Source organism: Odocoileus virginianus, chromosome 7 (genome assembly GCF_023699985.2).
Source record: "Odocoileus virginianus isolate 20LAN1187 ecotype Illinois chromosome 7, Ovbor_1.2, whole genome shotgun sequence".
NCBI lineage: Eukaryota > Metazoa > Chordata > Mammalia > Artiodactyla > Cervidae > Odocoileus > Odocoileus virginianus.
The window spans coordinates 78,721,649-78,742,144 of NC_069680.1; the positions used below are offsets into that span (position 1 = coordinate 78,721,649).

Consider the following 20,496-nt stretch of genomic DNA (forward strand, 5'->3'; position numbering starts at 1 on the left):
GTTTCCTGTGTCTCCTGCATTGGTAGGTGAATCCTTTATCACTGCAACACCTGTGACGCCCTCTTCTGCTGGGAGATATTCCCAATTTACAGATGGGAAGACTGAGTTTCTGAGAGGTAGTGACTTACCAGTTCACACAACTCATAAGTGGCAGAGCTAGGATTTATACCCAAATATGCAAGATTCTAAAAGAAGGTCAATAAGCTAGTAAGATAAGTGCTACACTGAGCAACTGTGAGGAAACCTATTTTAGCTAAAAAGTACCACATTGTTCCTGGGCTCTAAAGACTGCCTGATTTCAATATTAACGTGGAGCAGCTGCAGACTGTGGCCTCAAGTGAATGATGCTGGAGGAATCACCCTTTCCAAAAGAGTCCCACCTGCATACTACACAGATGTGCACCTGAAACCAGCTTTCTCTCTGTACTTAAGGGGCATGGGGAGACCAGGCTCTTGGGGAAGGAAGAGCAGGACCAGAAGAGCAGTCAGCAAGGCTCCTAGCAACACCATGTGGCTGCTGCTGCAGTTTGTCTGGCTCTGTTTTCCATCGTCTCTTGGTCTGAATAGCCAGCTTGAGACCGAGGTACCCGAGTATCCTGATGAACTACGCTGTGGGCTAAGGAGCTTTCAACTCACCATAAACCCTCTCAGCCAAGAGATGGAGACCCCTCCTGCACCAGTAGCGTGGGGTAAGTTTGAAGGCTGAGCTCGGCAGTGGTATGTCTCCTCTACTGTGTAAAACTGGCCTCTGCTTTCTGTCCGAATGCCTCCCCACCTTTGCTAAACTCTGCTGCTTCTCTTAGAAGTAGCCTAAAGTATAACTTCACCTCTAAACCTGACTCCCCTCTTGTTTCTCATTTCTTGGCAGCTACCCTTGAGTCTAAGGCAAAGCTGGCTGTCCCTTCCCAGCACTGGTGACAGGAATGACCCACCATACGTGTTTTCTCCCCCATCCCCACTCCTAGATAACCGTGGGCTGCCACACAGCCTGCAGAATGACTCTGACTGTGGCACCTGGGTCAGCGAGGGCCCTGGCAGCTCCCTGGTGGTGGAAGCCTCCTACAGTGGCTGCTATGTCACCGAGTGGGTAAGTATGACCCGTCCTTAGGAAGGCTGAGGTGCCTGTGCCACCATCCAGGCTGACTCCTTGGACCTGTCTCTCCAGGACTCCCACTACATCATGCCTGTTGGAATTAAAAGAGCAGGTGCGCGTGGACCTGGAACGGTTGTAGAGACAAAACTCTTCAAGTGTCCTATGAATCTCCCAGGTAAGAGCTGGAAACTTCGGGTACTGGGTGGAGTGAAGCTGCCTGAAATGTGTCCTTGGGTATCTCCTACCCATTCTGTGCAGTGATACTGGGCACCCACTGAGAACTGTCTTCCAGCTTTTCTTCACAGGTGACCCTAGGATAACCACCACCTGAGCGATTACTCGGGGCTCAGGAACTATGCGGGGTATTTCACATGTTACCTGTAATCCCAACTCAGCAGTATTGCTAGCCCCAGCAGGGAGCTTTCCAAGCACCCCTCACTCTGGTAGGTGGCAGAGCTGAGATTCAACCAAGAGTTAGCCCAGGACCAGAGATCCTCACACCTGAAGGGCCAGGAAGGAACCTGAAGTTATCAAGGAAACCCAGCAAATGCCTTCAAGAAGCAGACTGCGTTGAGAATAGGGCTCAGTCCCTTCAGCTGGGGCTGCTCGACTGCTTAACTTGGTATTTAACTTTGTGATTAACAGGAAGGTACAATGCCAGCTCAACTCCAGTGAATCTTGCCTTGCCCACCCCCCCAAGAGCCCTATCTTAGTCATAAAGAGTCAAACTTCTGTTTTTAAATTTATAACCATACTGTGCAGCATGTGGGATCTTTGGTCCCAACCAGATCAAACCCAAAACCCTGCAGTGGAAGCAGAGTCTTAACCACTGGACTCCCAGAAAGGTCCCAAGAGTTGATCTTACAATTCACATCTGCCTTGTTATGTGATAGCCCAGTGGAGTAATACTGATAAAATACATAATTATAGGCCCCACTCTCCACTTACTGAACTGCATTTCAAAATGATGGTAATCTAGGGTACACTAAGATTAAGCACCTTTTTAAAGAACAGAAGGAAGAATTCTTTAACAAAGTCTCACTTCTACCAATCTTATTCGTATTTCCTCTTCCAAAGAGTACTCATTTTGGGACACTCTTATAAGGTAACAAAATAGTGAACTTTATAATCCAGACTTAATTTCTAGTATGTAAATATCTCTTCCACTCACATAGATATCTATGGGAACTTAATGTTTTGTATTGAAAAGATCTTAAAGACTAGACTTTGTTACCTAGTTCGAGTTACTCTTCTACCCTAGATGTCCCAAATACTGGCCTTTGTGACTCTGTCCCAGTGTGGGACAGACTGCCATGTGCTCCTTCGCCCATCACTCAAGGAGACTGTGAACAGCTAGGCTGCTGCTACAACTCTGAAGAGGTCATTTCCTGTTACTATGGAAACACAGGTGAGTCGCTATATTTTTGAAATCGGCTGAAGAGTGCCTGCAATTACCATTTACTAAACCCAAAGGAGGGTTATCTCCTTCACCCCCCATCCAGAAGGCAAGTACTGAAAGAAGACCAAAGGTTAACGTTTAAGTACCTCCTAAGAACACTTGACCTTCAGTGACACAGCTTTCTACAGTCTTTCCTTGTGTATTCTCCTAGAATCCAACAGAAAGCAAATAACATTCAATGAACTCAGGAAGCTAAGTCTATGTACAGGATGCTAGTTGATAGAAACTTGACCAGTTTCAAGAAATTAGCCAATCCGGTGGCTGATTGTGAGCCTTATTTCAAAAGAACACTGTCCCAAATCATGCTCCAAGTCTTTCCCATGTAAAAATGACCCTCATGAAACAAGATGCTACACAATTCTAAGCTCTTAATCCTAGCTGTGATGAGTGAAATAGCGGGTATGGCTATCTTTATTCTACAGGTGACGCTGATACAAGGAAGCTAAATACACAGTAAGTAGTGGAGGCAAGATTCAAACCCAAGTGCCCATCCAAAGCCCCAGTTAAACTCTGGATGGCTGAACCTGCCTCAAGGTCCTTAGGTGGAATTTCAGCTTTTCTAGTGGGGGGAGCAGAGGGTGGGGAGTTTAAAGTAATGAAACTATAATTTTTAGACTCTTGTCTGGCTGGATCAATCACTCGAGGTGACCTGCCTTCAGCACAGTTGCTCTGGTGTTTCAGTGACCTCACGCTGTACCCAAGATGGCCACTTCTCTATCGCTGTGTCCCGGAACGTGACCTCGCCCCCACTGCTCTTGAATTCTGTGCACTTGGCCTTCAGGAATGACAGTGAATGTAATCCTGTGATGGCAACACACACTTTTGTTCTGTTCCGGTTTCCATTTACTACCTGTGGTACTACAAAACAGGTGAGGAGAGCTGGCCTTGGGCTCTGTTTAAGTTGCTCAGGAATGCCCTAGTGACTGGGGGAGAACTGGACTAGCTTAGCCGTGAAGAATATACCTGACTACTGTTTGTTGTGTAGGATGGTCTCTAGGATAGAGGGGTCTTCAAGTCATCCCACCTGCCCTCTAGTGAGGGGCTAGACCCCCTTACCAAGCTGGAGAAGAACAAATAACAGGTTCCTCCCAGCACACTGCCCTGGGAAAGGACCAGGGAAATCGGCTGAGATCAGTGGTATTTCTGGCGTCCCCATTGTAGTACTCAAAGCCCCTTCCTGTTCCTTTGCCCTGAAAGTAAGGTGCAGTGATAATTTTCCCTGCTAGTCAGTGGGCATCCTTTCCGAGTGCTGGATCAAAGTAAAATTGAGTGAAGCAGCTTCTGGCTTGCAGGAGTGACAGGAATTCTTTACCTGCCCTTGCAGATCATTGGAAAGCAGGCAGTATATGAAAATGAGCTGGTTGCAGCTTGGGATGTGAGAACTTGGAGCCGTGGTTCTATTACCCGAGACAGTATCTTCAGGTAAAGGTCTTAGTTAACCTGACCTTGCTTGACCAGAATGACTGAATTTCCTTCCATAAACAGGAGTTATAGAGAAAACACTCACAAATGACCATAAACAACCATCTTCCTCATGATGGCAGAGATTCTATTGCCTGGACTATCCAATTTCACAGACCATTATTTGATCTAGTAGCCCTGCATTATTACCAACTTGATCTAAGCCTCAGACTCAACCTGACTTCAATTTCGTTTCACTGGGTCTTTGTTTCTCACTCTAGTCTCTTCCTTCTACCTCCAATATCTAAGCTGTAGTAAAATGGATCTTTTTAATAAACCTTAGCTAGCATACTTAAAGTTTTCTTTTTGTCTTCCAGAGCTTAAACTTTATATTATGAACATAACTTGCAGGGTCCTGCATGAAACTGCTGCTACTTCTCCAGCCAAAACTTTCCCTGTGTTCTCAATCCTTCCCTAACTGTTCCTTAACCTCAAACTGTGCTTCCATAGAGTATTCAATGGACCCCAGACTTCTTGCTTCCATACTTTACCCTTCTCTCCTCTACCTCTAAGTTACTGCTTTTCATTTTCCCTTATCAAATTACCTGCAACATCTTCCCTGACTACCGCCTCCAGAGAACACACCTGTTTATCATAGAACCATAACTATCTTTTAAAATCTATTGAAGTATAGTTGATTTATAATGCGCTAATTTCTGCTGTACAAAGTGACTTCAGTTACACATCTTTTTCATATTTCCATTATGGCTTATGACAGGATATTGAATAGACTCCTGTCCTATACAGTAGGACTTTGTTTATCGATTCAATATATAATAGTCTATGTTTCCCTGGTGGCTCAGTGTTATATCAAACTCTCTAACATGCATCTTGTTCACCCATTGGTCTCCCCAGTGATAGCTTTCACAAGGCCAGAACCAAGCCCCACTTGTTTATAAACTTGTTCTAACACCTGATACTTAAAAAATGATACCTCAAAGAGGTGACAAGATCTACCCACTGAAGATGGTAGCTAAAATCTTTATTTTTCTGCAGGCTCCAAGTCAGTTGTAGCTACTCTGCGAGTAGCAGTGCTCTCCCAGTTAATGTCCAGGTTCTTACACTCCCACCACCCCTTCCTGAGATCCAGCCTGGAAACCTCACTCTGGAACTTAAGATTGCCAAGGGTAAGACCCTCTTGGGTAGACTATCTGGCCCCTAGTCTAAGTCTTCTTCTGGGCATGAAGACTCTAACTTGGTTACAAGATATTATTCCTTCTGAAGGTGTTTATGTGGGTGATGGTCTATACCAAGCCACCTAGGGGTTCCAAGTTGTTTGCTGCTTCAAACAACTTTTGGCCTGTTGCAGATAAACACTATCGCTCCTACTACACGGCTAGTGACTACCCAGTGGTGAAGTTGCTTCGGGATCCCATCTACGTGGAAGTCTCCATCCATCAGAGAACAGACCCCAGTCTCAAGCTGCGCCTGGACCAGTGTTGGGCGACACCCAGTGCAGATGCCCTGCTCCAGCCCCAGTGGCCCTTGCTGGTGAATGGGTGAGTGTCTTTCCTGCACCTATGTTACAGTCCCTCCAAGAAGCCCGTCTTGACTGCTGGATATCCTTGCTTAGGTGCCCCTACACAGGAGACAACTATCAGACAAAACTGATCCCTGTCTGGGAAGCCTCAGACCTGCTGTTTCCTTCTCACTACCAGCGCTTCAGCATTTCTACCTTCAGTTTTGTGGACTTGGTGGCAAAGCAGGCCCTCAAGGGACCGGTATGATGTTACCTCCTGTGCTCTTTAGCTGGGCTCGAAACCCCCCCAACTCAAATGTTTCCACATGGTACCACTTTTCAGCTGATGTGGCCCTGTAACACTGGCTTTTGGTATAGCCTCAGAGCAATCAAGGGATGCCTGTGGCATGTGTGACATGGGTCAACTAGAGTCTGGTATCTTAGTGCTTCTGGGATTGTCAGTTTTCTTTATCAATTTTCTGCTAATTCTTTGACTTCTTCTGGGGGAGATAAAGAATGTTTGAAGACTTAGGATGTGCTAGACCATGATCCCAATTCTTTTGGCTCCCAGGTGTATCTGCACTGCAGTGCATCGGTCTGCCAGCCTGCCGGGACACCATCTTGTGTGACACCCTGTCCTGCCAGACGTGAGTATCCAACCTGTCTATGCCAGAGGCCAGACTGAAGTGTTATTTGGAGTCCAGACTAACCTTTAGTCTGTGGCACATGAATCAAACTGAGGATTCATCTAATTAATAGGCTTATTTTAAGTACTTTCATGATTCAATGGAACAGAGATACAACTAGTCTCCTAGAATTCCAGGCCTTCTAAATATTTCAGGATTACTAGCTTATATTTATAACTTTCAGCCTTAGTTTTTCTCCATATAAATTTTTACTTAGCAGGGAGTCAAGTGGGTTCACAGCCTATAATTAATAAAATACTTCTGCAGTATCAGATATAAATGCAGACTTTTATACTTGATGGCAGGCCTGGCAACATGAGCTCAAGACTTATAGATGGCTTAGGATTGCAGACTTAGTATGTGTTAATTGGTCAGGCCCAGTGCTCATACAGTCATATTCCACCTGATCCCACAACACTTACCTGGCTCCTGAATTAATCGAGAGTCATGATTCTTGACGATCCCTGGGTTAGGAAGATCCCCTGGAGGAGGTCTTAGCAAACCACTCCAGTATTCTAGCCTGGAGAGTCCCCATGGACACAGGACTACTACAGTCCATGGGGTCACAAAGAGTTGGACACAACTGAGCGACTAAGCAGAGCACAGCATGAGCCCTGAAGGTTTCAGCCTGTTCTGGTAGAAAAGAGAACCTCATACTACTTTTCAGAACTATCATTTAGTAAACTAAATACTCAACATCTAACTGCAATGATATCTACTTAGATATCTAAAATTTTGAGAAGTACAGAGACCCTACAATTAGCAATAGAAATAGGATTCAAACAGAGCTTTGCTGTTGCTGTTACCAGGTACCTTTATATCATAGGGTCTCAGTATTTAAGACATTGCTATTCAAGTACCTGTACTGAGGAAGGATGACAGTTTGGGGATAGTCTAAAATCATAATTTCTCAAACTCATTAATACAAATGAGTAAGTCTGAGACTTTGTGTCTAACGCATTAAGGTTTTTCTTGGAGGAAAAACTTAATGGAGCAGAGCTGTCTGTGACAAGGGACCTAGCCCTGTTTTAGACTCCACAACCACTCACATGTACAAAACTAACAAAATCCTTAAATCATCTCTCCAACAGGAAGAAGAAGCTCTGACATCCATTTTCAGAACAACACTGCCAGCATTTCTAGCAAGGGTCCCTTGATTCTACTCCAAGCCATTCAAGACTCTTCAGAAAAGCTCCACAAATACTCAAGTGAGTGGAAAGAGAATCACATCTGAACCCTCCTTACTGGTTTGGTCAATGTTAACCTCAAAAGGAATGACCTAGCTTTTTTTTCCCCCTATAGCTCAAGACTAGCAGTCTCTATTATGATGTAACATCACTTGGCTTCAGCATACTAACTTACGTTTCCATCCTCAGGGTCTCCTGTAGACTCTCAAGCTCTGTGGGTGGCTGGCCTATCTGGAGTCTTAATCGTTGGAGCCTTGTTCGTGTCCTACCTGGCCATTAGGAAATGGAGATGAGTTACTCAGACCAAATGTTTTAATAAAACCAGATTGCACTGCTAGTCTCCTCAGCTCCTCATTTGACAAATAATCTCTTTAGACTGGCTCATCTGCTGTTGGCCTCCCCTCTTTCCAACTCTTCTTCAGCCCTTCCATCTTCTGAATAGAACATTTCAGTAGAATTTCCTAGTTGTTTAATAACTCAAGCAGAACCTACAAAAATAAATATCTCAGGCTTAGCAGACATATTTACAAACTCATGAGGGTGTAAAACAGAACTCTTCCAGAAAATCAAACTAAGGAAGAACTAGTTTAGAGCTAGTCATGAATCTTCTAAACCATCAGTACTACAACTTCAGTGTGTATCAGGATCAAAGGAGGTCTGGTATAAACAGATTACTATCCCCACCCCTGGACTTTGAATCTTCAAAGAAGTTTAAAGACTATTTGTTTTATCTGTTGTGCCTTAAGATCTCCCTAAACTGCAGTGGCCTAACATTAATCACTAAGTAGGTCTGGGCTGAGGCTTATGAACGTTTGTAACCACTCCTCCAGTGACACTGATCTTTCTATTCAAGCATCACACTTCAAAAACTAAGGTCTAGGACAATGCCTAAAAAGCAGCATCTGATCTTGGATTGATCACCTGGAAGTAACTTGCTCAGAAGAGGCTTTGGTTTGAGCTAGAACCAACAAGTAATTTCGCAGTTTAGTTCTTAAGACTAATAGAAAAGGGGGGAAATGAATTATTGTGACTTCTCTATGTAAATCCAAAGGACTCCTACAACACAGCAGTCCCCAACATCTATTTTTAATTGGAGGATAATTGCTTTACAATGTTGTATCAGTTTCTGCCATACATCAACATGAATCAGCCATAGGCATACATATGTCCCCTCCCTTCTGGCCCCCACCGCATCCCACCTCCCTAGGTTATCACAGAGCGCCGGTTTGAGCTCCCGGTGTCCCTCTGGCTGCCTAGTTTACTTAAGGTAACATAGGTTCCAATGCTACTCATTTTGTCCCACCCTCTCCTCACCCCATTGTGTCCCCAAGCTCCTGTTGTCTCTATTGCTGCCCTGCAAACAGATTGATCACTACCATTTTTCCAGATTCTGTATATGAAAATACAATACTTGGTTTTTCTTTTTGACTTCACTCTGTGTTTAGTTTAGTAGCTCAGTTGTGTCTGATTCTTTGTGACCCGATGGACTGCAGCATGCTAGGCTTCCCTCTCCATTACCAACTCCCAGAGCTTGCTCAAACTCATGCCCATCAAGTCAGTGATACCATCCAACCATCTCATCCTGTGTCATCCCCTTCTCCTTCTTCCTTCAATCTTTCCCAGCATCAGGGTCTTTTCCAATGAGTCAGTTCTTCGCATTAGGTAGCCAAAATACTGGAGCTTCAGCATCAATCCTTCCAGTGAATATTCAGGGTTGATTTTCTTTAGAATTGACTGGTTTGATCTCCTTGCAGTCCAAGGGACTCTCAAGAGTCTTCTCCAACACCACAGTTCAAAAGCATCAATTCATCGCCACTCAGCTTTCTTTATGGTCCAACTCTCACATCCATACATGACAACTGGAAAAACCATAGCTTTGACTAGAGGGACCTTTGTTGGCAAAGTAATGTCTCTGCTTTTTAATATGCTGTCTAGGTTGGTCATAACTTTTCTTCCAAGGGTAAGCGTCTTAATTTCATGGCTGCAGTCACCATCTGCAGTGATTTTGGAGCCCACACAGGCTCTATATCTTTTACCTTTTTGGCACCAGAGACCATTTCAATGAAAGAATTTTTCCACAGACTGGCATCAGGGGATGGTTTTGAGATGATTCAAGTGCATTATGTTTATTGTGCACTTTATTTCTGTTACATCAATTCCAACTCACATCACCAGGTATTCGATTCTAGAGGTTGGGGATCCCTGCTGTAACTAACACTGCTAGCCAAAGTCTGTGGATCTCCTCTCTTCCCAGAGGGAGGCTCTGAAAGTATGCCTGATTAAATAAGATGCCAACATTTATCTTTCTGGAGCAAATTCCAGGTCTTTTTGAAGTATGTTGTTGATAAGCATTGGAGTTGTTTCTAGCCTGGGGTGGTTAGTAATAAACCTGCAATGAACACTGGGGAGTTTATCTTTCAGTGTTCTATCTTTTTTCCTTTTCATACTGTTCATGGGGTTCTCAAGGCAAGAATACAGAAGTGGTTTTTAAAAAAAGAAGTGGTTTGCCATTTGCTTCTCCAGTGGACATATTTCATCAGAAGAGGTGGAAAGAATACACAGAAGAACTATACAAAAAAGAGCTTCATGACCCAGATAATCACAATGGTGTGATCACTCACCTAGAGCCAGACATCCTGGAATGTGAAGTCAAGTGGGCCTTAGAAATCACCACTACGAACAAAGCTAGGGAAGGTGATGGAATTCCAGTTGGGCTATTTCAAATCCTGAAAGATGATGCTTTGAAAGTGCTGCACTCAATATGCTAGCAAATTTGGAAAACTCGGCAGTGGCCACAGGACTGTAAAAGTAAGTTTTCTTTCCAATCCCAAAGAAAGGCAATGACAAAGAATGTTCAAACTACTGCACAATTGCAATCATCTCACACGCTTGCAAAGTAATGCTCAAAATTCTCCAAGCCAGGCTTCAGCAATACATAAACCATGAACTTCCAGATGTTCAGGCTGGCTTTAGAAAAGGCAGAGGAACCAGAGATCAAATTGCCAGCATCCATTGGATCATTGAAAAGGAAAGAGAGTTCCAGAAAAACATCTATTTCTGCTTTATTGCCTATGCCAAAGCCTTTGACTGTGTAGATCACAATAAACTGTGGAAAATTCTGAAAAAGATGGAAATACCAGACCACCTGACCTGCCTCTTGAGAACTCTGTATGCAGGTCAGGAAGCAACAGTTACAACAGGACAAGGAACAACAGACTGGTTCCAAATAGGAAAAGGAATACATCAAAGCATATTTAACTTATATGTTTATTTAACTTAAATGCACAGTATATCATGAGAAATACTGGGCTGGATGAAGCACAAGCTGGAGTCAAGATTGCCAGGAGAAATATCAATAACCTCAGATATGCAGATGACACCACCCTTATGGCAGAAATTGAAGAAGACTAAAGAGCCTCTTGATGAAAGTGAAAGAGGAGAGTGAAAACGCTGGCTTAAAGCTCAACATTCAGAACACTAGATCATGGCATCTGGTCCCATCACTTCATGGCAAATAGATGGAGTAACAGTGGAAACAGTGGCAGACTTTATTTTGGGGGGCTCTAAAATCACTGCAGACAGTGACTGCAGCTGTGAAATTAAAAGACATTTGCTTCTTGGAAGAAAAGTTATGACCAACCTAGACAGCATATTAAAAAGCAGAGACATTACTTTGCAAACAAAGATCCATCTAGTCAAGGCTATGGTTTTTCCAGTAGTTGTGTATGGATGTGAGATTTGGACCATAAAGAAAGCTGAGTGCCGAAGAACTGATGCCTTTGAATTGTGGTGTTGGAGAAGACTCTTGAGAGTCCCTTGGACTGCAAGGACATACAACCAGTCTATCCTAAAGGAAATCAGTCCTGAATATTCATTGGAAGTACTGATGTTGAAGCTGAAACTCCAATACTTTGGCCACCTGATATGAAGAGCTGAGAGCTGACTCATTTGAAAAGACCCTGATGCTGGTAAAGATTGAAGACGGGAGGAGAAGGGGATAACAGAGGATGAGATGGTTGGATGGCATCACCAACTGGATGGACATGAGTTTGAGTAAACTCCAGGAGTTTCTGATGGACAGGGAGGCCTGGTGTGCTGCAGCCCATGGGGTTACAAAGAGTCGGATATGACTGAGCAACTGAATTGAACTGATGAACATTGGTAGCCAGCCTCCTTCTTATGTACAACCTTGTGCCATTTCCTGCTTGGAATCAGAATGGCCTTGTATGACAATTAACATGGTAAACATCATGGTATTGCTGGCACTGGGTTATAAGAGATGTCACAGCTTCTGCCTTGGATCGCTTGCTCTGGATAAGTTAGCTGTTATGCCACAGTAAGGATGCTGAAGCTGCCCTGTGGAGAGGGTCTGAGGCTCCCTGGCTAACAGCCATGTCAGTGAACCTCCAATGGTAGTCCACATCTAATCAAAACCTTAGGAAAGGCTGCACCAGAACCACCCAGCTGAACCATTTCTGAATACCTGTTCCACCACAGCTGATGAAAGATTAATGTTGTTATGCCATCACAGTTTGGGATTTTTTTAAGATAACTAAGACAAAGTCTTTAAACTTCTTAGATGTCATGTCGTCTCTTGAATACCAAGGAGTAGAAGTGCTCAAAGGGTGTTAACTTTATAAGCAACTGCCAAACCATTTTCCAAAGTATTTCTAATGTCCTTACATTCTTACTAGGTTTGTAAAGAGTTCTAGTAGTTCTAAATCCCTTAAGGATAGGCTTAAGATTCCCTCCCAACTTCTTGTTGGGAGGGTAAACTTGCTAGAGTCAGGTATTCGCTCCTCCTTAGCTTTTACTTATTTCAACCTATGGGGGCCCAGAGCTGTCTCAGTTCCCCTCTGTCATTGCTCTAGTTTCTGACACTGCAAGTTTAACTGCACATTGTTAAGACTGTTTCCTCCTCTTCAGTTTCGCAAGCTGAGGGGGCGGGGGGCTGCTGCTTGTGTCTAAATGGCCAAAAAGCAAGGGAGCTTTTAAGCCAATGAGATATACTAGAATTCACAAAAATTGCAAGGCTGAGAGACGGAATTAATATTTTCAGTCATACGGATGAAAATCTACTGGCCACCAACCATTTAGAGATTAAAGAAGTATCAAGTTTCCTTTATTTTCCAGGGGTACAGTTTTCTTAGGGTGAGTCTAAGAAAACCCAAAGCAGCTGGCAGCAGGCTGAAAATAGTATCTGGACATCAGTCCCATAAGTTGAAACATGATTTTATGTTCATGTTTTTAATGAACAGTGAAATGAGCTCCCTTTCATACCAGGGATTGACAGTAAAGGATTCTATTTTAGCAAACAGGAAACTTATGGATGTGGCCTGGGAACAGGAGAAGCAACAGGGAACCAGAAGTTGAATATCATAGTAGCCATTCAGGTGGAATCTTGTGATTTTTAATAGAGAATATCAGCCTCCTGCTACTTCCATCTTCACCCGGAATATTTAGAACAGGATATGGCATGACTCTTCGCCAGACATATAATCTCTACAAATTCAAACTTCTCAGTTCTGAAATAAGGACTAAATTATTTCTTTCTACCTTTAAATTCTTCATTAGAATATTCTTAATCTCCAATCATTTTCCATTGGTCCTTATTCCTAGCTCTTCCTTGGAAATTCTACTTCCCTGATTCCTTGCTCAGACGTTTCATGCTGTGAGCTGGTGATGTGCTTTTTAAGTCTTAGACCATAGCATACTTCTGTCTTCTGAAAGCTGAAACTTAGCTTTTATTTAATATTAATAAAAGTCTCTACATGCCTTACTGCAACAACCATAGGCCAGAGGGAGCAGAAATTAAGTAGTTCTGCCACTTAGCAACTTCTTATCACTTTTCCCAAGAAGTATTGCTTTTTCATCCTTACTAATATGAGACTGAGGACATTGCCACAGAAAAATAAATCACCTTCAAGCACTCCCCAGTAGCCCAGTTCAGGTGTTGAGAAGTGGCCAAATCAAGTGAAAGCTCTCATTTTATTCAAAGTGGTTGGGAAGGGAGGGGGCAGAGAAGAAAGGACTGACTATACAAAGATTTATGGCTATAAAATAAATAGGTTTCAATGAAATTGGATTAAAAAATGTTATACATACAGAATTTTGTCTTTTCCTCTCAGTAAAGGGTTGGATCATAACTGCTTCTTCTAGCATACCAAGTGTTCTTATTATGTGCCTGGTCAGTTAATTTGTCCCCTCATAGCATAGAAATGCTTGTTTTACATGTGTCAGAAAAACCTATGAGGTTAGTTTCAAATAAGGCATCCACTCTCTTACCCTGAATATTACCCTTGGCCTTATTGTCCTCTGTGGGATAAATGGTAGGGATTAGGGGACATGGAGTGGATGGAGATCAGGAAAACAGGAGAGGTGCCAACCTAGGGAGAGAGACCCACGTGTCCACCAGACACTGATTCCTCACCGTGGTGAAGGTATACCTGAGAATCAGTCCTGAGACTGAGGAGGTGGTTGTTGGGAGGTCTGGGCCCTGTTGCCAGTGGCCTTCATGGCTGGTTGTGCTACCTAGAATTCATCAAATTCAGACTTTCATCCTAAAAATTCACTTGTCCTTGTCCAGGTCAAAAGGCCTGGCACAGACCAGGAAGTGAATGAATCACACCAAACTATGTCATAATTTAACCAGATTTAAAGGAGTCTTGAAAATTCCCAGAAATTGGATGGCCAGATTTTAATGAGAACACACTGATCTCCCAGCACAGAACTCCTGACCTGGCAGGCCTTTTAGGGTATGCAGACTGTCTGCCTCTTCAGCAGCCCCTGCTGGTTCACAGGAATGACGAAAGCTTCGTGGTAACTAAGGAATGTCCCTTTGCACATACTTAAATGTCTTTATCTTGTGATAATTAGGAAAGCCACAGACTTCAGATTTTTCATTAAAACACTCACAACTCTTTTCTCCCCTCGAGGAAAAGTACTTAAGCAAGAAATAAAACTGCCACAACAAAACAAAACAGAAACACAAATCCAGCGGCAACTGTATTATGCTTTTCTCTTTGGAAACCTAGGTTCTCATAGGTTAACAGCTTTAGTGACATATAACTCACATTCAATTCATCCATTTAAATTGTACAATTATTCAGTGGTCTTTTTGGATGTTCAGAGTTATGCAACCATCACTACACTCAATTTTAGTACATTTTCTTCATCCTCCTCAAAGAAACCCTATTGGAAGTCACTCACAATTCCCACCTCTCCCCATTTCCTGACATCCACTAATCTACTGTCTGTCTCTGTAGATCTGCCTGACTTGGAGCATCTCACATAAATGAAAGCACATAATATGTGGCCTTTTGTGACTGACTTATTTCATTGCATGATGTTTTCAATATTCATTTATGCTGTGAGGTGTGTCTGTACTTCTGTCTTTTTTAGGGGTGGATAATGTCCCATTGTTACTTTTTGTGTGTCTATTTATCATGGGCATTTGGGTTGTTTCTACCTTTGACTATTAAGAATAATGCTGCTATAAAGCTGTATACAAGTCGTTGTATGAACATATGTTTCTCTCTAGGTTATAGACCCAGGAGTAGAATTTCTGGGTCATGCACTAACTTTATGTTTAACACTTTGAGAAACTTTGGAACCGCTTTCTAAATTGTTCCACCATTTTACATTCCTGCCAACAATGTATAAGTGTCCCAATTTCTCCACATCTTCACCAACACTTACTATTTTTCTTTTTGTCTCATATTGCAAAGTAAGATGAAAATGATTTTTAAACATGAAAAAAGGAAAAATAAAGGGCCTGACAGTTCTGCCAGTAAAAATACTAATATGTATGACCAAATTAGAAAAAATTCAAACTGTGTAGAAAAGCACAAATAAAAGCTACTCCCATTCCCAGTCCCAGTCACTCTTCTTGAAAGTGAGTATGTCAGGCCAGAAGAGACAAGCCTCATGTGTACATGGTATACTTTTTATTTGGTATCAGTTTGATTTTGTTGTTGTTGTTCAGTCACTTAGTAATGCCTAACTCTTTGAAACCCCATGTAGTGCAACACACCAGGCCTCCCTGTCCTTCACCATCTCCCAGAGCTTGCTCAAACTCATGTCCATTGAGTTGGTGATGTCAGCCCCTTCTCCTGCCTTCAATGCTTCCCAGCCTCAGGGTCTTTTCTAATGAGTGGGCTCTTCGCATCAGGTGGCCAAAGTATTGGAGCTTCAGCTTCAGCATCAGTTCTTCAGATGAATACTCAGGAATGATCTCCTTTGGGATTGACTGGTTTGATCTCCTTGCAGTCCAAGGGACTCTCAAGAGTCTTCTCTAACACCACAGTTCAAAACCATCAATTCTCCAGTGCTTGGCTTTCTTTATGATCAAACTCTCAAATCCATACATGACTACTGGAAAAACCATAGCTTTGACTAGATAGACCTTTGTTGGCAAAGTAATGTCTCTGCTTTTTAATACACTGTCTAGCTTTTCTTCCAAGGAGGAAGCATCTTTGAATTTCACAGCTGCAGTCATCATCTGCAGTGGTTTTGGAGCCCCCCAAATTAAAGTCTTTCTGTTTCCATTGTTTCCCCATCTATTTGCCATGAAGTGATGGGACTGGATACCATGATCTTAGTTTACTGAATGTTGAGATTTAAGCCAACTTTTTCACCTCCTCTTTCACTTTCATCAAGAGGCTCTTTAGTTCTTCTTTGCTTTCTGCCATAAGGAGGGTGTCATCTGCATATTTGAGGTTATTAATATTTCTCCTGGCAATCTTGATTCCAGTGTGTGCTTCATCCAGCCAGCATTTTACATGATGTACTCTGCATATAAGTTAAATAAGCAGGGTGACAATACACAGGCTTGATCTACTCCTTTCCCAATTTGGAACCAGTCTACTGTTCCATGTCCAATTCTAACTGTTGCTTCCTGACCTGCATATGGATTTCTCAGGAGTTAGGTAAGGTGGTCTGGTATTCACATCTCTAAGAATTTGCCAGTTTGTTGTAATGGACACAGTCAACCAGGACTTTCCTGGTGGCTCAGATGGTAAAGCGTCTGCCTACAATGTAGGAGATGCAAGTTCAATCTATGGGTTGGGAAGATCCCCTGGAGAAGGAAATGTCACCCCACTCCAGTACTCTTGACTGGAAAATCCCATGGATGGAGGAGCATGGTGGTCTACAGTCCATGGAGTCACAAAGAGTCGGACACAACTGAGTGACTTGACTCACACAGTCAAAGGTTTTGATGTACTCAATAAAGCATAAATAAATGTTTTTCGGGAACTCTCTTGCTTTTTCAAGGATCCAATGGATGTTGGCAATTTGATCTCAGATGCCTCTGCCTTTTTGAAATTCATCTTGAATACCTGGGATTTCACAGTTCATGTACTGTAGAACCTGGCTTGGAGAATTTTGAGCATTACTTTGCAAGCATGTGAGATGATTGCAATTGTACAATAGTTTGAACATTCTCTGGCATTGCCTTTCTTTGGGATTGGAATGAAAACTGACCTTTTCCAGTCCTGTGGCCACTGCTGAGTTTTCCAAGTATCCTGGCATATTGAGTGTAGCACTTTCACAGCATCATCTTTTAGGATTTGAAATAGCTCAACTGGAATTCCATCACCCCCACTAGCTTTGTTCATAGTGATGCTTCCTAAGGCCCACTTGACTTCACATTCCAAGGTGTCAGGCTCTAGGTGAGAGATCACACCATCGTAGTTTTCTGGGTCATAAAGATCTTTTTTGTATAGTTCTTCTATGTATTCTTGCCACCTCTTCTTAATATCTTCTGTTTCTGTTAGGCCCATACCACTAAGGAAGGCTTTCTTATCTCTCTGCATTATTCTTTAGAACTCTGCATTCAAATGGGTATATCATTCCTTTTCTCCTTTGCCTTTAGTTTCTCTTCTTTTCTCAGCTATTTGTAAGGCCTCCTCAGACAATCATTTTGCCTTTTTGCATCTTTTTCTTGGGGATGATCTTGATCTCTGCCTCCTGTATAATGTCACAAACCTCCATCCATAGTTCTTTAGGCACTCTATCAGATCGATATTTGTCACTTCCACTGTATAGTCCTAAGGAATTTGATTAAGGTCATACCTGAATGATCTAGTGGTTTTCCCTACTTTCTTCAATTTAAGTCTGAACTTGGCAATAAGGAGTTCATGATCTGGGCCACGGTCAGCTCCCAGTCTTGTTTTTACTGACTTCTCCATCTTTGGCTTCAAAGAATATAATCAATCTGATTTTAGTATTGACCATGGTGATGTCCACGTGTAGAGTTCTCTTGTGTTGTTGGAAGAGGGTGTTTGCTATGACCAATGTGTTCTCTTGGCAAAACTCTATTAGCCTTTGCCCTGCTTCATTTTGTACTCCAAGGCCAAACTTGCCTGTTACTCCAGGTATATTTGACTTTCTAATTTCTATTTTGCATTTCAGTCCCCTATAATGAAAAGGACATTTTGGGGGGTGTTAGTTCTAGAAGGTTTTGTAGGTCTTCATAGAACCATTCAACTTCAGCTTCTTCAGCATTACTGGTTGGGGCATAGATTTGGATTTCTGTGATATTGAATGGTTTGCCTTGGAAACAGAGTCATTCTGTCATTTTTGAGACTGCACCCAAGAACTGCATTTCAGACTCTTTTGTTGACTATGAGGGCTACTCTATTTCTTCTAAGGGATTCTTACCCACAGTAGTAGCTATAATGGTCATCTGAGTTAAATTCTCCCATTCCAGTCCATTTTAGTTCACTGATTACTAAAATGTCAATGTTCACTCTTGCCATCTCCTGTTTGACCACTTCCTATTTGCCTTGATTCATGTACCTAACATTCCAGGTTCCTATGCAGTATTGCTCTTTACAGCATCAGACTTTACTTCCATCACCAGTCACATCCACAACTGGGTGTTGTTTTTGCTTTGGCTCTGTCTCTTCATTCTTTCTGGAGTTATTTCTCCACTCTTCTCCAGTAGCATATTGGGCACCTACCAACCTGGGGAGTTCATCTTTCAGTGTCATATCTTTTTGCCTTTCATACTGTTCATGGAGTTCTCAATGCAAGAATACTTAAGTGGGTTGCCATTCCCTTCCCCAATGGGCCACATTTTGTCAGAACTCTCCACCTTATGAACTTTGTGGTCAAAGTAATATCTGTGCTTTTTACTACACTGTCTAGGTTTGTCATAGCTTTTGTTCCAAGGAGCAAGTATCTTTTAATTTCGTGGTTGCAGTCACCATCTGCAGTGATTTTGGAGCTCATGAAAATAAGTCTGTCACTGTTTCCATTGTTTCTCCATCTATTTGCCATGAAGTGATGGGACCGGATGCCATGGTCTTTGTTTTTTGAATGTTGAGTTTTAAGCCAGATTTTTCACTCTTGTATTTTACCTTCATCAAGAAACTTGTTAGTTCTTTGCTTTCTGCCATAAGGTTTGTGTCATCTGCATAACTGAGGTTATTGATATTTTTCTACTCAATCTTGATTCCAGCCTGGCATTTCACAAGATGTACTCTGCATTTAAGTTAAAGAAGCAGGGTGACATATACAGCCTTGATGTATTATTTCCCCCATTTTGAATCTGTCCACTGCTCTTTGTCTGGTTCTAACTTGTTTTTTGACCTGCATACATGTTTCACAGAAGGCAGATGAGGTAGTCTGGGATTCTCAACCCTTTAAGAATTTTCCACAGTTTGTTGTGATCCACAGAGTCAAAGGCTTTAGCATAGTCAGTGAAGCTGAAGTAGATGTTGTGTTTCTGGAATTCTGCTTTTTCTATGATCCAATGGATGTTTGCAATTTGATCTCTGGTTCCTCTGCCTTTTCTAAATCTAACTTGAACATCTCTAAGTTCTTGGTTCAGATACTGTTGAAGCTTAGCTTGGAGAATTTTGAGCATTACTTTGCTAGCATGTGAAATGAGTGCTATCGTGTGGTAGTCTGAACAGTCTTGGCATTGCTCTTCTTTGGGATTTGAGTGAAAACTGACCTTTTCCAGTCCCATGGCCACTGCTGAGTTTTCCAAATTTTCTGGCATATAGAATGCCACACTTTCACAGCATCATCTTCTAGGATTTGAAATAGCTCACGCGGAATTCCATCACCTCCCCTAGCTATTCAGTTTTATACCTGTATATGGTATCACTGTCATTTCTTGCTATACATATATGTCATCCGTCTCTTGTCCAGAAGGTCTGTAGCCTCCGAAGAAGAAGGACATGTTGGCTCAGGATAACCAGCCAGCCTTCAGGAGTCCTGAGGGCAGAGTGGTGCCTCTTCCTTTGTGCCTTCCACGGGCTTACCAAAGTACTCTATGTGTAAGAAAAAACAGTTTCACAAGCTGGCTTTTTATCTAACTGTGGCAGGAAGAAGACCCGAGTGTATGTGTTGGCTTTCTCTTTTTGCTGAGCTTCCCAAAGTAAAGCCCAAGGGATGGGGAAGCTGAGCCCAGGGCCAGTGGTCCTCTTATGTGCCTGCATTGTACTCTGCTCCAGGCCATTAGATCAGGCTCCGTGCTCTTGATAATGCCTGCATACTCTCAACCGTATCTCCTTCAAACGGATTTTCCTGCAAGCATGCTGTTTCTGGCATTTGCTGTTGCCCAGGAAGCTACAGGGACAGGTGATGGGAAAGCATTCATAATTAAGTTTATTCATAATGATGGCTAGGGAAGAAGCCTTCTGTCAAAGTCACATTTAAATTCGATGAGTCAACCCTTTTTGCAATTACCATGCAGAAAAGCTTAATATAATCTATTGAAGTGGCCTCCGTAAGATGACACAGAAACCCTTAGACACCTCCGGGATGACTCGATGCCCTTGGTTTGGAACAATCAACTTAATGTTCTGTGTTTCCTGGGAATGAACTTTCCCTCATTTCACCCCATAGTCTACATTATAAGATTCCCTATACTGTCAAGAACCATCTTCTTTTGGCCAAAATATGGAAACAATTGAAATAGTGTAGCACAGTGAAAGTACTTCCCCAGCTCAGATATGATGAAAAAATTTAGTAGAATATATTAATGGAAATGTGGACAGAGCACAAAAGCAGTGGTATTTAGATATTATGATTGTAATAAATATTTATTTCATGCTAATGATGCAATGGGTAAAATAAAAAGCAAAATGAGATGCAGAATTAATCATGTGTATACCCTGGTGAACTTAGCTAAGTGA

The 20,496-nt window shown here is 42.4% G+C and overlaps 1 protein-coding gene across 1 annotated transcript; it reads left to right on the forward strand.

The window, feature by feature from the left end:
- The first annotated feature begins 444 nt into the window (after positions 1-444).
- ZP4 (zona pellucida glycoprotein 4) lies at positions 445-7,638 on the forward strand. Its single transcript, XM_020914616.2, has 12 exons — positions 445-689; positions 966-1,087; positions 1,166-1,268; positions 2,355-2,501; positions 3,234-3,421; positions 3,877-3,974; positions 5,010-5,140; positions 5,323-5,512; positions 5,587-5,734; positions 6,044-6,119; positions 7,250-7,366; positions 7,535-7,638. Exons 1-12 carry the CDS (start codon positions 509-511, stop codon positions 7,636-7,638), a joined length of 1,605 nt encoding a protein of 534 aa, XP_020770275.2. The 5' UTR covers positions 445-508.
- The last annotated feature ends 12,858 nt before the right edge of the window (positions 7,639-20,496 follow it).